This window comes from Labeo rohita, chromosome 22 (genome assembly GCF_022985175.1).
Source record: "Labeo rohita strain BAU-BD-2019 chromosome 22, IGBB_LRoh.1.0, whole genome shotgun sequence".
NCBI classification, from domain to species: domain Eukaryota; kingdom Metazoa; phylum Chordata; class Actinopteri; order Cypriniformes; family Cyprinidae; genus Labeo; species Labeo rohita.
The window spans coordinates 35,467,199-35,485,017 of record NC_066890.1 but is presented as its reverse complement, the minus strand read 5'-3'; the positions used below and the strand labels follow the sequence as shown (position 1 = coordinate 35,485,017).

The 17,819-nt window shown below is 38.0% G+C and overlaps 1 protein-coding gene across 1 annotated transcript in view; it reads right to left on the bottom strand.

Annotated features, from left to right (window-relative positions):
* The window catches only part of cntnap5b (contactin associated protein family member 5b), a 95,784-nt gene that overhangs the window by 23,583 nt on the left and 54,382 nt on the right, over nucleotides 1–17,819 (bottom strand). Inside the window, exons 10-14 of the mRNA XM_051095051.1 lie at nucleotides 17,278–17,449; nucleotides 6,346–6,452; nucleotides 5,934–6,053; nucleotides 2,680–2,880; nucleotides 117–273 (exon numbers count right to left, since the gene is read on the bottom strand). Of these exons, the coding sequence (XP_050951008.1) occupies nucleotides 117–273; nucleotides 2,680–2,880; nucleotides 5,934–6,053; nucleotides 6,346–6,452; nucleotides 17,278–17,449 (757 nt within the window). The remainder of the gene's footprint in view (nucleotides 1–116; nucleotides 274–2,679; nucleotides 2,881–5,933; nucleotides 6,054–6,345; nucleotides 6,453–17,277; nucleotides 17,450–17,819) is intronic.

Sequence of the window (17,819 nt, the reverse complement as noted above, 5' to 3'; positions counted from 1 at the left end):
TATTGATACTGTCAACATGTGCTGAGATGATATTCAACAGATTACAAACAAAACAACACAGAATCTAATATGAAAGCGCACTAGTGTAGAAACAGGCAAACAGTGGCGGCTCGTACCATGAGCTGCGGTCAGCGTCACAGTTGCAGAAGTGGTTCATATCGATGCAGTTCTCATCCAGACTGCAGGCGCACTGCTGCACCCCGGGGAGAAATCCACCCCAGTACGTCCTTCTCTCTCCTGCCCGGTCCAGCCACCAGGACAAGGGCGTTCCATCTGGAGCAAACACATTTCAGATAACACGTTCCTTTATTTCGCCAGTGACTGTGACATGTAACAAAAAACGCCTTAGGGATGTGCCAATATAGAAGGTTAATACTGACAGTCAATGACTATTTTTGTGTTAAGGCTGGTAAACATAGTTTGCCCGAACACATTTTATTAATTACTCACACTTACATGTTTCAAGTTAAATCAGGTTAAACATTCAGTAAAAAACAGAATTAAACAAAAAGAGAAAAGAAAAAAGAAAAGATGGCTATAAGTAATTTTTCCTTTATATTTTACAAATGCAACTTTATTATTTGGTTTTGACTTTGTAATCTTAGCTCCTAGTTTAAAAGTTATACAATAATAATAAAAATAATATTTAATACATAATATAATTTCTATACATTTAATATTGACAATTTAAAAATAATATTAATTTAAATTAAATGTAATAATTTAATAATTAAATTATAAAAAATAAACAAATAATTATTATTAAAATAATACTGCTACTACTGCTGCTACTACTACTAACTGTTATTATTATTATTATTATTATTATTATTATTATTGTAAATTATATTAAATGTAAAAATTATATGAAATCAATAATAAATAAATATATTTTTATTTAAAAAAGTAAAAAAAAAACTAATTTGACAAATGGCAATAACAATAATAATAATAATAATAATAATAATAATAATAATTTATATAAATTTAATACGGTTAATTTAACAATAATCTTCAGTTACATTAAAATTAATTTATTTTTACATAAAATTATTAATTTTAAATGATATCAAATGTAAAAATTATATGAAATCAATAATAAATAAATATATTTTTTTATTTAAAAAAAGTAAATAAAAAACATTTGACAAATGGCAATAATAATAATAATAATAATAATAATAATAATATTTTATATAAATTTAATATGGTTAATTTAACAATAATCTTCAGATAAATTAAAATTAATTTATTTTTACATAAAATAATTATTTTTAAATGATTAAATTATTTTAAATTAAAAATAATACTGATACTACTAAAAAGGGTTATAGACTAATTTGACAAATACCAATAATAATAATAATAATAATAATAATAATTATTATTATTATTATTATTGTAAATTATATTAAATGTAAAAATTATATGAAATCAATAATAAATAAATATATTTTTATTTAAAAAAGTAAAAAAAAACTAATTTGACAAATGGCAATAACAATAATAATAATAATAATAATAATAATAATAATAATATTTTATATAAATTTAATACGGTTAATTTAACAATAATCTTCAGTTACATTAAAATAAATTTATTTTTACATAAAATTATTAATTTTAAATGATATCAAATGTAAAAATTATATGAAATCAATAATAAATAAATATATTTTTTTATTTAAAAAAAGTAAATAAAAAACATTTGACAAATGGCAATAATAATAATAATAATAATAATAATAATAATAATAATAATTATTTTATATAAATTTAATATGGTTAATTTAACAATAATCTTCAGATAAATTAAAATTAATTTATTTTTACATAAAATAATTATTTTTAAATGATTAAATTATTTTAAATTAAAAATAATACTGATACTACTAAAAAGGGTTATAGACTAATTTGACAAATACCAATAATAATAATAATAATAATTATTATTATTATTATTATTATTATTATTATTATTATAATACTGGTACTACTACTAATTATTATTCTTTTAAATTATATCAAATGTAAAAATAATATTAAATAAAATTAAATTTAAATGATTTAAAAAAAGGGTTATACATTAATTTGACAAATGTCAGTACTACTAACAAACAAAATTATAACTGAATAAGTAAGTTTACTAATATGAAAAATTCCAAGAATAACAATAATGATCATCTCAAAGATACAGTTAACAACTGCAGATAAGTAAGAGCTGGAAAACTCATGGTCAGAATTGGCATTGTTTTCCTCTGAAGTTTAACAGAGTTTAACAGTCAATGGAGATATTCCCACCAGATCCAGCCACCATTATTCCACACGTTTAGCCTTTCTACTCAATATCCCCCCAGGAAAAATCAGGCCAATCGTTGTTCCTTTGCTCTACAGCCACCAGAGCGCAAGAACGGGACCCAACTTCAGATCTCATTATGCAAATTTCTCTGTGCCCGCCACAAACTGATGAACAATTTCAAGGACTGGCTAGTTTATAAATGTCACCATTTCCCATCAATTAATATTGTAATTAGATTGGGGTCAAGTCAGATTATAGATCTGAACAAATTCCACTTTGGGTAAATTATCCAATGATCTGAGACATTTTAATCAAGAATAAGGACTTGGAAAGAACTGTTTCAGATGTAGAGCAGAATGCTCAAGTTGTTCAATACCCACCCCATGTGTTAAAGAGGCGGGACTTCCTGCAGAGATAAACAACTTCCTGCTGGCACTGTTCAGACCTGCCCACAAGCGTCCGCAGCTGTTCCAGAGACGCACTGTAGTTAAACTTCATCACGTGGGGCTTCTGAAGCGACGACCCTTGAACCCTCACCATCTCCGTGCTGTTGTGATTCACTACGGTCCAAACCTTATCATCTGGAAAACACGGAAAAAACTGGGTTACAAATCTGAAACATCTATATTTTTTTTCATCACTATCTGAAAATACCATTTTTAGTCAGCAAACTGTAGTAAACACTACACAGCATGTTGTAAGCAGCAGCACTTTGCCCATCTTTTCTGCACTGTCAAAAATCAATCCTTTGCTAAACCGAATCCGTAGCACTTCATACCTCCTCGGTTCATTCAATCACAAAAGCGAGCTGTAATCCAGATAATAACCTACACAAATCATAACGAGAAAAGAGCACGACTTCAATTAGCTTTAAAAATAAAGCTGCGCAGCAAGTCTCCTCCAACCCAGACTTAAGGCTACACCTCTGACGTCAGCTTTCATTTATCCAGCAAACACCTCAGCAGGGGGGTCCTGTTTACTCAGCCAGCAGGCACTTAAGTCCGCGTGTGCCAAGCGTACAGTAATTTACATTTCATGCGGCATTTCTAATTGAGGTTGGCCAAGTCAATGGCACTTTATTCTAGTGGATCCTGAGCCAGCGGATGTGTGTGTATGAGAGCGATGCTTTATCACAGTTCTGCAGGAGATGAGTAATATTTCACAAAATGAGCGGCGTGTATAACGTTCCAGCAAAATGGGCCGACCGCGGTTTCCCCCGGACAGACCCGTTGTTGCGCACCCTGGGACCCAGACAGCCCTGGCAGACAGCGCAACATCCATCAGCGATTGGACAAGTTCATGCTCTGATTAATGACTTTGCATTGGTGTGGATTCAAACAGATTTCCCCTGACCGAAAACTACCTTCAACAACTCGACAGCTCTGTTTCTTGAAAAAACTCCAGAAAAAAAAGTGAATAATTCAAAAAAATTATTCTGACAAGCACTTTTAAGGAAGCTTTTTAACCAGGACGTGGAGGCTGAAGGTTGATTCACCCTTCAGAGTTATTTTCTATTGTTTGTGCTGCCTGCATTCATGTTAACCTTTGTTCTCTATTGGTCAGCTGTAGTTCACTTTTGAGGGGACTTGAACTGTGTTCTGTAGAGGTCACTATGGGGAATGCTTGTGCGACCGCTAAAGGACGCAGTTTGAGTTCGCTTCTCAGGGAACCATGGTTACATGCCTGGTTACATGCATGAGACTGTGTTGTCTAGCAGTCGCTCTAGCATTCCCCATAACATCCACTAGAGGACGCAGTTCGAGTTCCCTCGAAGGGGAACCATGGTTAGATGAGTAACCTGAGACGTTCCATGGTTCCCTGAGAAGTTCACCCGAACTGTGTTCCCTAGAAGTCACTCTAGCATTCCCCATAAAAACCGCTAGAGGACGCAGTTTGAGTTCCCTCGAAAGGGAGACAATGCATCCTATAGTGGCTTCTATAAGGAACACTAGAGTGACTGCTAAAGGACACAGTTGAGTTTTCAGGGAACCATGGTAACATGCGTAACAGCCGCTTCTATGGGGAACATTCCATTTGGAGAGAACTCGTACTGCGTTGTCTAGCAGTTGCTCTAGCATTCCCCATAGCTACCACTAGAGGATATAGTGTCTCCCTTTCAAGAGAACTCGAACTGCATCCTCTAGCGGCTTCTATAGGGAACATTAGAGCGACCACTAGAGAACTCAGTTCAAGTTCACTTCTCAGAGAACTGTGGTTACATGCGACACATTTACCTGAGACAATTCCTTTTGAGGGAACTCGAACTACGTTGTCTAGTGGTCACTCTAGCATTCCCCATAGCTACCACTAGAGGATGCATTGTCTCCCTTTCGAGGGAACTCAAACTGCGTCCTCTGGTGGCTTCTATGGGGAACACTAGAGTGACCGCTAGAGGATGCAGTTCAAGCTCCCTTCTCAGGAAACCATGGTAATATGCATAACCTAGGAAAAACTCGAACTCTATCCTCTATCGCAGTGGGTTTCAAACCTTTCCTGGAGGCACCCCTTCCCTGCACATTTTGCATGTTTCCCTCATCTAACATACCTGATTCAAATCATTAGCTGATTAGTAGAGACTGCAAGACCAGATTTGGATGTGTTTAATAAGGAAGACATACAAAATGTGCAGAGCAGGGGTGTCTTCAGGATAGGTTTGAAAACCACTGCTCTAGCGGCTTCTGTAAAGAACACCAGAGTGACCACTAGAAGGCGCAGTTCAAGTTAGCTGTAGCTGATTCTATGTGGAACATCAGAACGACCACTAGAGGATGCAGTTCAAGTCGCTTCTCAGGGAACCGTGGTTACAAGTGTAACCTGAGACATTCCCTTTCGAGGGAACTTGAACTACGCCATCTAGCAGTTGCTCTAGTGTTCCCCATAGCTACCACTAGAGGATGCAGTTTTCCCCTTTCTAAGGAACTCAAACTGCGTCCTTTAGCGGCTTCTATGGGGAATGCTAGTTTGATCACTTGAGGATGCAGTTCAAGTTTACTTCTCAGGGAATCGTGATTACACGCATAACCTGAGATATTCCCTTTCGAGGGAACTCTAACTACGTTGTCTAGCAGTCGCTCTAGCATTCCCCATAGCTACCACTAGAGGATGCATTGTCTCCCTTTCGAGGGAACTCAAACTGTGACCACTAGAGGACGCAGCTCAAGTTCGCTTTTCAGGAACCATGGTAACGTGTGTAACCTGAGATAAAGCTACCACTACAGGATGCACTGACTTCCATAGTGTGGAAAAAAATAACTGTTTGGCTATTCACATTCTTCAAAATTCTTGAAATTCATACAGGTTTGGAATGACATGAGGACGAGTAAAATATCCAAAATATTCATTTTGTGGAGAACTATCCCTCTAACATTAGCGAATTGAACCATACTGTAATATTCAAAGAGTTTCAAACAAACAAAAAAGTGCTAGAAAATACTAAAATATGGCAAGGTCAAACTTAGCCGTGAACAAGAAGCCGCATTCACTGAAGGGGGAATGTTTTCTTAACACAAACAACTTGTACAAAAATAAATAAATAAATAAACTGCATGTACAGTATGTATGCATCTCTATTTTTATACCACACTTGCAGTATTCATGTTAACACTCATGTTTTTTTATCCCACAGAGGCCTCACCGGTTATGTTGCAGTAGACAACGGTGGATTTGAGCGGTCCGCTTCCATCAGGATCGATTGAGAAAAAGCCTGAGGCACTTCCTGTGAGCCGGTGGGCCTCGCAGGAGGGTTCAAAGATGGCTGACCAGAAAAACATCAACAAAACCTCAAGTCAGTTCATGTTGAACAACATCAAAGAAGGAGAACTGTTTATTTGGCATTGTAGACAACACATTTTTGGTTGCTTTGCATTTTTCTAAGTGGTATTACTAACTTCAAAAGAATGGAAAAACAAATAAAAACAGTGTTTAGACTACTTTTTCCATCAATGCCAAAACTTGAGAGAGTTGAAAGAGTTTTTAGCTACCTTCTCAAACAAACAGCAAACAATTTAATGTTTTTGTTATTTTTGTAATCGTTTCTTTTAACTCACAGTTATGACAGGTGGCTCCCGTGTATCCAGTTCCCGAGCAGTCACAGAAGAACGTGTTCCAGGACTGAGAACATTCTCCATCATGCTCGCAGTAGTTAGGAAGACATCTGCAGGAAGCATAAGATTTGATGATCAAACTTTGATGGTACTTACAGCAGGGTGGAAAATACATTGTGGAATTACACAAATCACACAAACGATACACTGCAACATACGGTACAATACCGAACAGTAATGCATTTTGTGCTCGGAGGGATTTAGGATGTGGCATCAATCAATAACCACAAGTGACTATTAGGAAATAGATGAGCGAGGCTGAAAGCTCACGAAGGAGGCATCAATTTTGCGACCGACTGAACGCGTACTCAAGGATGAGGACAGTGGACAAGTGATGAAAGATTGTGAATGTGATGAAGTTAAATTCGAAGCCAAGAGCCAAACTTTCTCTTGCTGTCTCTGCTGGGATGCAAGCAATATATGAACTATTAGCGACTTCTAAAATGATCAACAAGTTCTTAACGTACATGCGACATCCTGTGTTTTAACTGCATATGAGATGAAGAAAATCCACTGTTTAATTATCAGCAGGTAAAGTCTATCCATATGAAGCATTACTCATAAAAATTACTTAATGGATCCTAAATGACAAGGAAACTTTGCTGAAATTAAGTTCCAAAATACACAAGCGATTTAATCCAAAGCATATGCTAAATACCTGCGTGTAAAAATGCTAATTAAAACTGTAACACGACTGAACCCCTTTGTTAAAATATATTTCAACGAAACCATCTGCGTATGTATTTAGCTCTAAAATTACGATCTCTTTTGAAGTGCCTCTTTGTCGGCTAAACAAAGACCGTTGAATCTAAAAGGTGCTAACGTTGTAATAGTTTCTGCCACTAGAAGAAAATTAATCAATCGAAACCACTAATCAAATGCAGTACAAAATATTAATACCTGCAGAGGTGCAGAAAAAAGAACTTTAAAGAATCTTCCGATGCTTGATTGCTACTTTGATTCATTTAAAGTAGAAAAAGCGAACAAAAGACCAGGATAATGAGAAGAAGAAGAAAACACAGCTGTCAGACTCCATTGTGGCAGAAATAACTCATATCCATGTAGCGTGTGATGAGGGAAGGGAGGAGAGAAATGACAACCGTCTCGCCTCATAGGCCGCAGGATTGCGGCCGTGTCTGAAACTCAGCAGAGGTCGATTCTAAACCAGCGTGAGCTGATCTCAGCACTAACAGATGAACAGTGGAGGATGAAACTGGACTGAAGTTGAACCCCGAAATATGTTGGTATTTTTTATATCAAATCGTATCTTTCGGCAGTTCGGGTTGTGGAAGGTATAAGGCATCCTTGAGAACATCTCGACGTATCCCAACAATAATGCTTAATTTTCAAGGTGTAACTGAAGTAATCTTATTCACATAAATTTTCTGCAGTATTTTAGAAACACTGTACAGTGTTATAACAGAAGCCCAAAACAATGTCATCCCAAAAACACATTGTTTCAGAGACTTAGACATTAAATCATTTTTAAATAAACCAATGAATCGTGCACAATAAGTGTGATGAGGAAAGGGAGGACAGGAATAACAACCGTCTCGCCGCACTGGCTGCAAGATTTCGACGTTTCTGAAACTCAGCAGAGGTCGATCTACACCGGTGCCGGCTGATCTCAGCACAACCCAACGAACAATGCAGGATGAATCCTGACTGTTAAACGCTGAAATGCGTTTGAATACATCTTAATTGTGTCTTTTCTGCAAGGTTAAGCACAGGAGTACAAAGGCCAGTCTTTTGGGGAAAAAAGTGATTGGTACAGAAAGGTTAAAAGGAGCAAAATCTAAGAGGCCACGGATGGTAACCAAAGGATATCTAAAGTGCTGTGGTGCGAATCATCATTCAGCCAGAGCGTGTGTGATTAAAGATTACCATCACTCTCTCATTCTCATTTCATTCTCTGCTTGCTTCTGCTATGCATCTTATGAAGAGCAGGGCAACGTGGGTAGCATCACCCCTCACGATTACTAAAGATAGCTACATATATTCGTCCACAAACCAGTTCCTCCCTGCAGGCGCTATTCAGGACAATGGGAGGGGGTTGTTGGCAGGAGCTGAGGTGTCTTGGCCCAGTGGCCGCTATCCAAATCTCTATTGATCTGTCTTGACATATCAAACTGCAGTCAGCTGGCGAGGACAGGGACTTCGGGCCTAGCCATAGGTTAGACAGGGTGATAAAGAGACAACGAAAGTGGTGGAAAAAACAGGAGACGGCAAGATATACAGCGAAAGACAGGGAGAAAGTGTCTGAAGCACGCTAGTCTAGGTCTACACAAATGATTTAGCATGGTGATCAAAGGCCATCAGAGAGAGAGGAGAATACCTTTTCGAGACTTTCTAACTTATTCTAGAGGACAGCCAAAACCAACAACTGGCCTCGCTTATCTTCATTTACTCCGGCTGATAGGCTTTACTGAAGCGAAAACAACCACATCTTCTACAGCCTTGGTACTCAACAAGCTTCATGTGGCTCTTAATGATGTCGCATCTCAAAGGCTCATTTGTCCCTCAAATGATTCTTTATGTTTTTGTCCTTGGCTTGGCTAGACAGTCATAAGTCAACAGCGTTCAGGATCGTTGCAAGATGACGTGCCCCTACTCTGGGTGCTGTATACCAACCAATCAAAATTAACTAAACTATGACAACAATACTTTGGGTCTAACCTTTAAGAATTAGCAATATCCATCACTAGGACGTAAGAGGAGATGGCAACCTATATCATTGAGAATAGCGTAACAGTCAATAAGAGTCGATGCGGAAAACTTGCGGACACAACATCAGTTTTAGGGGTTGGTCACATCAGAAATTCTCAGAGAGGACAAAACATTTCCTCACTTTTTTTTAATGTTTAAGTTGGTCATGTGATGACCAGCAGAAAGCTACTTGAGCTGTGCTTTGTACAGTGCTACATTCCCCGGTGGGTGAGTGGTTAGGATTCGGTGCTTTCACTGCCACAGCCCGGATTCGATTCCCAGTCAGGAAATACAATTTTTTAATGACAATAATACTTTGGGTCTAACCATTAAGAATTAGTAACATCCATCACTAAGATGCAAGAGGAGCAACCTATATGGCAACCTATATCATTGAAAAAAAGCGTAACAATCATGAAAAGCCAATGAGAAAACTCGTGCACATGACATCAGTTTATAGGGGGTGGTCACATTTAGCATTGTTCAACAAATTTTCGTGGGAGAAATCCAGTAATTTCAATAGCAATCCACACAATCAGGAATTTCCTCATAATTAAACGGGATAGTCCACCCAAAAATTAAAATTATGTCATTAGTTACTCACCTTCATGTTGTTCCAAAGCTGGAAGACCTTCGTTCATCATTGGAACACAATTTAAGCTATTTTTAATTAATTCCGAGAGCTCTCTGACCCATAGCAAGGGTACTACCACGTTCAAGGCCCAGAAAAGTACCAAGATGATTTACAAAGTAGTCCATGTGAGATCAGTGGTTCAACTGTAATTTTACAAAGCTATGTGAATACTTTTTTTGTGCAAACAAAACATAAATAATGACTTTATTCCACATTTTCGTTTCTCTACTGTGTCACTTGTGGATGCGGGTCAGTGGCGCCTCCGCCACACGCATGTGTCGTGGTACTCTCATGGACGCACATCCACAAGTGATGCAGGAAAGGCTGTAGATGTAGTAGAAGTAAAGTAGAAGCAGTGGTTTTTGTTTTCTTTGCATGAAAAAGTACTGTAGTAGTTTCGTAAAAATTACAGTTAAACCATTTTGTCGATCATCTCTGTATTCTTCTGGGCCTTGAATGTGGTAGTACCCTTGCCGTCTATGGGAGGGTCAGAGAACTCTCGGACTTCATCAAAAATCTTAAAATCTTAAATTGGGTTCCCGAAGATGAACAAATGTCTTACGGGTTTGGAACATTTCATTTTTGGGTGAACTAACCCTTTAAGTTGGTCATGTGATGACCAACAGAAAGCTACTTGGTTTGAAACTGGTTTATTCAATGCTGCACTCCCTAGTGGTCTACTGGTTAGGTTTTGGCACTCTTACCACCATGGCCCGGGTTCGATTACCGGTCAGGGAACACAAATTTGGGGGCAGTCATGGCCTAACAGTTATAGAGTTGGACTTGTAACCCAAAGGATACGTGTTCCAGTCTTAGTACTGTCAGGAACTGTAGGTGGGGGGGAGTGAATGTACATTGCTGTCTTCCATCTTTAATACCACGACTGAGGTGACACCCTTGAGCAAGGCACCGAACCCTAGCTGCTCCCTGGGCTCCACAGCAAAAATGGCTACCCACTGCTCCGGGGGGTGTGTTCAGGGTGCGTGTGTTTGTTCACTACTCACTGCTGTGTGTATGCATAAATGTAGAGCACAGATTCCGAGTATCGGACACTATGTTTCGCCACACATCACTCACTTTTGTTAATATGACGAAAGTCATCCAGCGTTTGTGTAGAAATCAGTGGGATGTGGCAAGTATCCTACCTGTCGGAATATTCCCTTGACTTCTCTTAGAGAACAACCCATTTTCCGTATCAAGTTCTAAATATAACTTTTACCAAAATGACTATGTCAGAGCAAATGTGTTGAAGACGCTGTCAAGGCAGTCGATTTACAAAGTGATGAGCTGTTTCAACACTGAAGCAGTTCAGCGTATTGAGGCATCTTCTCCAATGACTTTCATTCAAACTGAACTACTCTGTCTGCCTGTCGAGATTACACCCCTGTTACACCTTTTTGAGTTAACCTTGAAAGCTTCCCCTATGGGAAAGGCTCGGGCGACGTGACCGATCAAAAATCACCATCACTACAATATGCACTTATTCTGGATGCTGCTCAACCGACCATCAGAATTAACTACCACCCTCACATGCCTATACTCTGGATGCTCTCCAACAATCACTACGATGTGCCTCTACTCTAGATTCTGCTCACCTACCCATCAGAATTTTCTAATGCACTTTATTCCGCGTACTAAGGCAACTCCTCCAATGAATTCCATTCAGTCAGAACTAACTATGTCTGCCTGTCAGGATCCAACACCATTTTGAGCTAACCTTCAAGGCTTCCCCTGCGGGAAGGGCTCTGGTGATATTCCCCAACTCTGGATTCTGTTTATTGAGTGATCAGAAATGACAAGAACTATGACATGCACTTATTCTGGATGCTGCTCACCTACTCATCAGAATTAACTACCACCCTGACATACCCCATGGATGTTCAGCAACTCTTCAGAAGTAACCATTACTATAATGAACCCCTATCTCTGGATGCTGCTTGCCAATCAATCAGAATTTGATTTCATTTTGACTTCCCTCTACTTCAGTTGCGGCTTACCAACTCTTCAGAATATTCCATTACTCCGACATGCCTACTTTGGATGCTTCTTACTCAGATTCCGCACTCTCATCCGCCGTGGCTCAGGTTAGATTCTCGGTCAGGGAACACAAATTTAATGGCAGTTAACCTAATGGTTAGAAAATCGGACTTTTAACCCAAAGGTAACGAGTTTGAGTCTTGGCCAACCAATTATAAATCATCATCACTATAACATGCAATCAGTCTGGACGTCACTCACCAACCCATCAGAACTAACCCTTTTTCTGACATGCCCATACTTTGGATGCTGGTCATTAACCCATTAGAAGTAACCAAAACCCTGATATGCCCCTACTGTGGGCGCTTCTTAACAACCAGTTAGAATCATTTTGGGTATTGGACTGTTAAGTGTTGAAATGTTGTCAGTACATAGGACAACCAGGATTAGTTAGCTAGCCTTGGTTATATTCCAAACACTTAAACTACTCTGTCAAACAGTACAAGTATGAACTCACACCATTTAAAAAGACAGAATTTGGTCTTAATTCAAGTTTCCAAAGTAGCTAAGACTGAGTACAACTGCTTACAAATGCAGTAGTCTGGACATCACTCACCAACCCATCGGAATTAACTCTTTTTCTGACATACCCATACTTTGGATGCCGGTCGTCAACCCACCTGAACTAACCATAACTCTGATATGCCCTTACTCTGGGTGCTTCTCAACAACCCATTAGTATCATTTTGGGTATTGCACTCTTAAATGTCAAAATGTTGTCAGTATTTAAGACAACTAGGATTAGCTAGTTAGCCTAGGTTATATTCTGAATACTTAAACCTTTCTGTCAAAAAGTATAAGAAAGTATGTATTCCCACAGTCTAAAAAGTCAGAATTTGGTCTTAAATCGAGGTCCCAAAGTAGCTAAGATTGAGTACAACTGCTTATGGATGCAACTAGTCTGGACATCACTCACCAACCCATCAGCACAAACACTTTTCCTGACATGCCCCTCCTTTGGATGCCAGTCACCAATCCATCAGAATCAACCATAACCCTGATATGCCCCTACAATGGGTGCTTCAACAACCCATTAGTATCATTTTGAGTATTGCACTCTTAAATGTCAAAATGTTGTTAGTATTTAGGACAACTAGGATTAGCTAGTTAGCCTAGGTTATATTCTGAACACTCAAACTGTTCTGTCAAAAAGTATAAGAAAGTATGTAGCCTCACAATCTAAAAAGTCAGAATTTGGTCTTGAATCAAGACCAAAGACAAATACAACCAGTCTGGATGTCACTCACTAACCCATCAGAACTAACCCTTTTTCTGACATGCCCATACTTTGGATGCCACTATCATTTTGGGTATTGCACTCTTAAATGTCAAAATGTTGTCAGTATTTAAGACAACTAGGATTAGCTAGTTAGCCTACGTTATATTCTGAACACTCAAACTTTTTTGTCAAACAGTACGGTCAGAATTTGGTCTTAAATTAAGGTAAGATTGAGTACATCTGTTTACAAATGCAACCAGTCTGGATGTTACTCACCAACCCATCAGAACTAACCCTCTTTCTGACATGCCCCTACTTTGAATGCCAGTCACCAAACCATCAGAACTAACCATAACCCTGATATGCCCCTACTCTGGGCACTTCTTAACAACCAGTCAGAATCATTTTGGGTATTGCACTCGAGTGTCGAAATGTTGTCAGTACGTAGAACATCTAGGATTAGTTAGCTAGCCCAGGTTATATTCTAAACATTTAACAAATGTCTGTCAAACAGCATAAGAAAGTATGCACTCTCACAAATCTAAAAAGTCAGAATTTGGTCTTAAATTGAGGTTGAGTACAACTGCTTACAAATGCAACCAACTGGATGTCACTCACCAACCCATCAGAACTAACCCTTTTTCTGACATGCCTCTACTTTGGATCCCAGTCTTCAACCCATCAGAACTAACCATAACCCTGATGTGCCCCTACTCTGGGCAGTAGCCCCTCACTGCAGAACACAAGATCCAGGGGGTGGAGATGGGTAGGTTTAGGGGTGGAGATGGGTGGGTTTAGGGATCAGGGGCTGGAGATGAGTAGGTTTAAGGATATGTAAGGTGGGAGGAGTTGGATCTGGATCCAACCTCGGCCCCTGGATCTTGTGTTCTGCAGTGGCCATCTCATTCTGGGTGCTTCTCAGCAGCCTATCAGAATCGTTGTGGGTATTACATTCTTAAATGTTGAAATGTTGTAAGTACATAGGGCAACTAGGATTAGTTAGCTATCCTAGGTTATATTCTGAACACTCAACAAACTTCTCTGTCAAACAGTATAAGAAAGTATGCACTCTCATAATCTAAAAAGTCAGAATTTAGTTTTAAATCAAGGTCCCAAAAGAGAGTACAACCGCTTAACAAAATTAAGCCAAAGGGAAAAAACCTTAAATGTAAGTGTTGTTTCACAACATATGTTATAATTCAACAGCTGCTACCATGAAGGCCAAGTTGGTTCCTTGTGAACAATTAAACTTGTCACAACACAATTTTGGCCTGTTTTATTTCTGAGGTGATGGTTGGTCAAAAGAGCATTTCAAATTTTGTTTGACAAGGGCACATCAGACTGAGTGGGTCGTGGATGCATGCCTGGAACTGCCTTTTCCCCCTGGAACGTTCACAGCATGTTGGCAGAGCTAAAATCACAATTCATCCCCACGCCGGCCCTGCCAACAGTCATTTGCCCAGGTGCCAGGTCTGAGCATTTGCTCGGTGAAGAATGTGGCGTACGTTGCCAGAAAGACCTGCAGAGACGAGATTGACAGCAGAGAATTTACGATCTCACCCCCTCTCCTTTTCCCTGGCTAGCATTGCCTTTCAGTAATGCTCTTTTCCAAATCCGGCTATCTCTCTTTTGTCCCCTAACTATCTTTCTCTTTGTCTAATGCCCTAACCTAACCTGACTAGCTAGATGGCTTCTTTTCTTTGACTTTCACTTTGTCTAACGCGCTTATCCTGATTTAACTACTGTAGCGATTTTTTTTTTTTTTATCTTTTAATCTTTCTTCCATCCATCAGTCTTTCTTGCATACTTTCAGTCATATCCTATTTAATTAATTCTTCCTTCCATCCTTTTTAACCCCTTCATTCATTTATATTTTTTCTCAATCAGTTCATCTATTTTTGTCCTTCTTTTCCATTAATTCAACCACCTATCCTTTCACTTTCTTCATCCATTTTTCTTTTTCACTATCCATCTCTCTTTCATCCATTTGTCCACCCATCAATCCTTCTTTCTTCATCCCTCCATATTTTTTCTTTCCTTTCTTCCTTTCTTCAGTTGATTAATTTTTCTTCCCTTATTATTTTTTTCATCCCTCCATTTTTCAGTTTTGAGTTTTCTTTTCTTTGTCTATCTCTATTCTTTCATTTTCTTTCTTTCTTTCTTTCTTTCTTTCTTTCTTTCTTTCTTTCTTTCTTTCTTTCTTTCTTTCATTCAATCATTGCATCATCCATTCTTCATTTATCCTTTATTCATTTATCCTTCTTTCTTTCTTTCTTTCTTTCTTTCTTTCTTTCTTTCTTTCTTTCTTTCAATCCTTGCATCATCCATCCTTCATTTATCCTTCTTTCTTTTTCTTCCTTTCTTTCTTTCTCTTTCAATCATTGCATCGTCCATTCTTCATTTATCCTTTATCCTTCTTTCTTTCTTTCCTTCTTTCAATCCTTGCATCATCCATCCTTCATTTATCCTTCTTTCTTTCTTTCTTTCTTTCTTTCTTTCTCTTTTCTTTCTCTCTCTCTCTCTCTCTCTCTTTCCTTCTTTCTTTCTTTCAATCCTTGCATCATCCATCCTTCATTTATCCTTCTTTCTTTCTTTCTTTCTTTCTTTCTTTCTTTCTTTCTCTTTTTCTTTCTCTCTCTCTCTTTCCTTCTTTCTTTCAATCATTGCATCATCCATCCTTCATTTATCTTTCTTTCTTTCTTTCTTTCAATCCTTGCATCATCCATCCTTCATTTATCCTTCTTTCTTTCTTTCTTTCAATCATTGCATCGTCCATTCTTCATTTATCCTTTATTCATTTATCCTTCTTTCTTTCTTTCTTTCTTTCTTTCAATCCTTGCATCATCCATCCTTCATTTATCCTTCTTTCTTTCTTTCTTTCTTTCTTTCTTTCTTTCTTTCTTTCTTTCTTTCCTTCAAACCCTGCATCATCCATCCTTCATTCATCTTTCTTTTTCACTATCCGTCTCTTTTATCCATTTGTCCACCCATCAATTTCTTTCTTCATCCCTCCATATTTTTTCTTTCCTTCCTTCCTTCAATTGATCCATTTTTATTTCCTTATGACTTTTTCATCCCACCATTTTTCAGTCCTGAGTTTTCTTTTCTTTTTCTATCTTTCTTTCTTTCTTTCTTTCTTTCTTTCTTTCTTTCTTTTAATCCTTGCATCATCCATCCTTCATTTATCCTTCTTTCTTTCTTTCTTTCTCTTTCTTTCTTTCTTTCCTTCTCTTTTCCATTAATCTGTCTATACTTTTCGTTTATCCTTTCATCCTTCAGTGCTTTAGTCTTTACTTCTTTCTCTATAATATTTCATTTTTAACAATTCATTAATCTGTTCTTTTTCTTTCTTCCATCAGTTCATCCTTCCTTCAACAATTTATCCATTGCTATTTCTTTATTTCTTCCTTGCTTCATCCCTCTGTCCTTCAGTACATTAGCCTTTCTTTGTCTTTCTTTCTCTTTGTCTAATGCTCTTACCCTAACCTAAATGGCTCCCCCACTGCCATCCAAACGCTCTTATCCTCACCTGCCTAGCATTCTCTCTCTCTTTCTCTGTCGTTCTGCCTCATTTTTATTCCTTCCTGTTTATCTCCCGTTTGTGTGTGCGCCATAAAGTAGACCATGGAAAACAGGCCAGGATGCTAAGGGATGGAGGATAATGGAGGAACTGTCTCATCTGCTCATTCCCTCTATTCATTTAAATCTGTCATTATATTGCTCACTGTGCAAGCAACAGCGTAGAGTAGTATGGTGTCATTTGCACAATGAGAACACACATGCAGAACGGCTCAAAAACATCTTCAAATAGCGCTTTTTAAAGCTGTTTTCCTTTTAAACTCTAATCTCCGGTCTCCCAGCTTGCTAATTACTTCTAATTTATATCACTCTGTTAAACACCGAACAAACGTGTTACAAAGGTTGTGTCCTTGTCTGATGCTCCTGCTTTAAACTTTGCCCACGGCTTTTGCACTCATTTAGAATACACTAGCGTTAAACAGACTGTATGCGGTTAGATTTTTATTCACATAAACATCGCATTAACCATCAATCCTCTTGGGCGAGGCGTGAAACATTTTCACACATTTGAAGTTCCAGGCAAAAAAGGTGAATCCCAATTAGCTTGCAAATCACTGGCATGGATTTTACCACTACGCTACGTTGTTTTGAAACTGCGCTTGTTTGTGTCACTCATTATCTCATAATGAGTGAATCACAATAATTTATTTAAAAACCCACTCGTCATTAGCATATCAAACAGAATTACTAATAGATATACCTGTCACGAATGCCACAGATGTCAAAATGGAGCTTGCTGTAGTTTCCCAGCAGGCCTTGCTGCACCATGTAGAAGTTGATTGGCTGGTTGTTAATGATAACAGAGCGCATACAGCCTTGATAGGCCAGTGTTGGATTCCGACAACCCTGGTTGGTTAACACTGGTGGGCAACCTGTTAAAAAAAATGACATAATAGATAATAAATCTTAATAATGTGGCAGTGAAACAAAGGTCATTGTAGTTAAAGGGAAATTTGAAAATTACTCCATGATATACTCCAGCCTAGGTGTATATGACTTTTTTCTTTCATACGAATACAATCAGAGTTATATTTAAAAAAATATTCTGGCTCTTCCAAGCTCTATAATTGCAGTGAATGGGTGTTGAGATTTCGAAGTCCAATAAAGTGCATCCACCCATCATAAAAAGTACTCCACACAGCTCCGGGGGATTAATAAAGGCCTTCTCAAGTGAATCAATGCATTTTTGTAAGAAAAATATCCATATTTAAAAATTTATAAACTGTAATCTCTAGTTTCCGC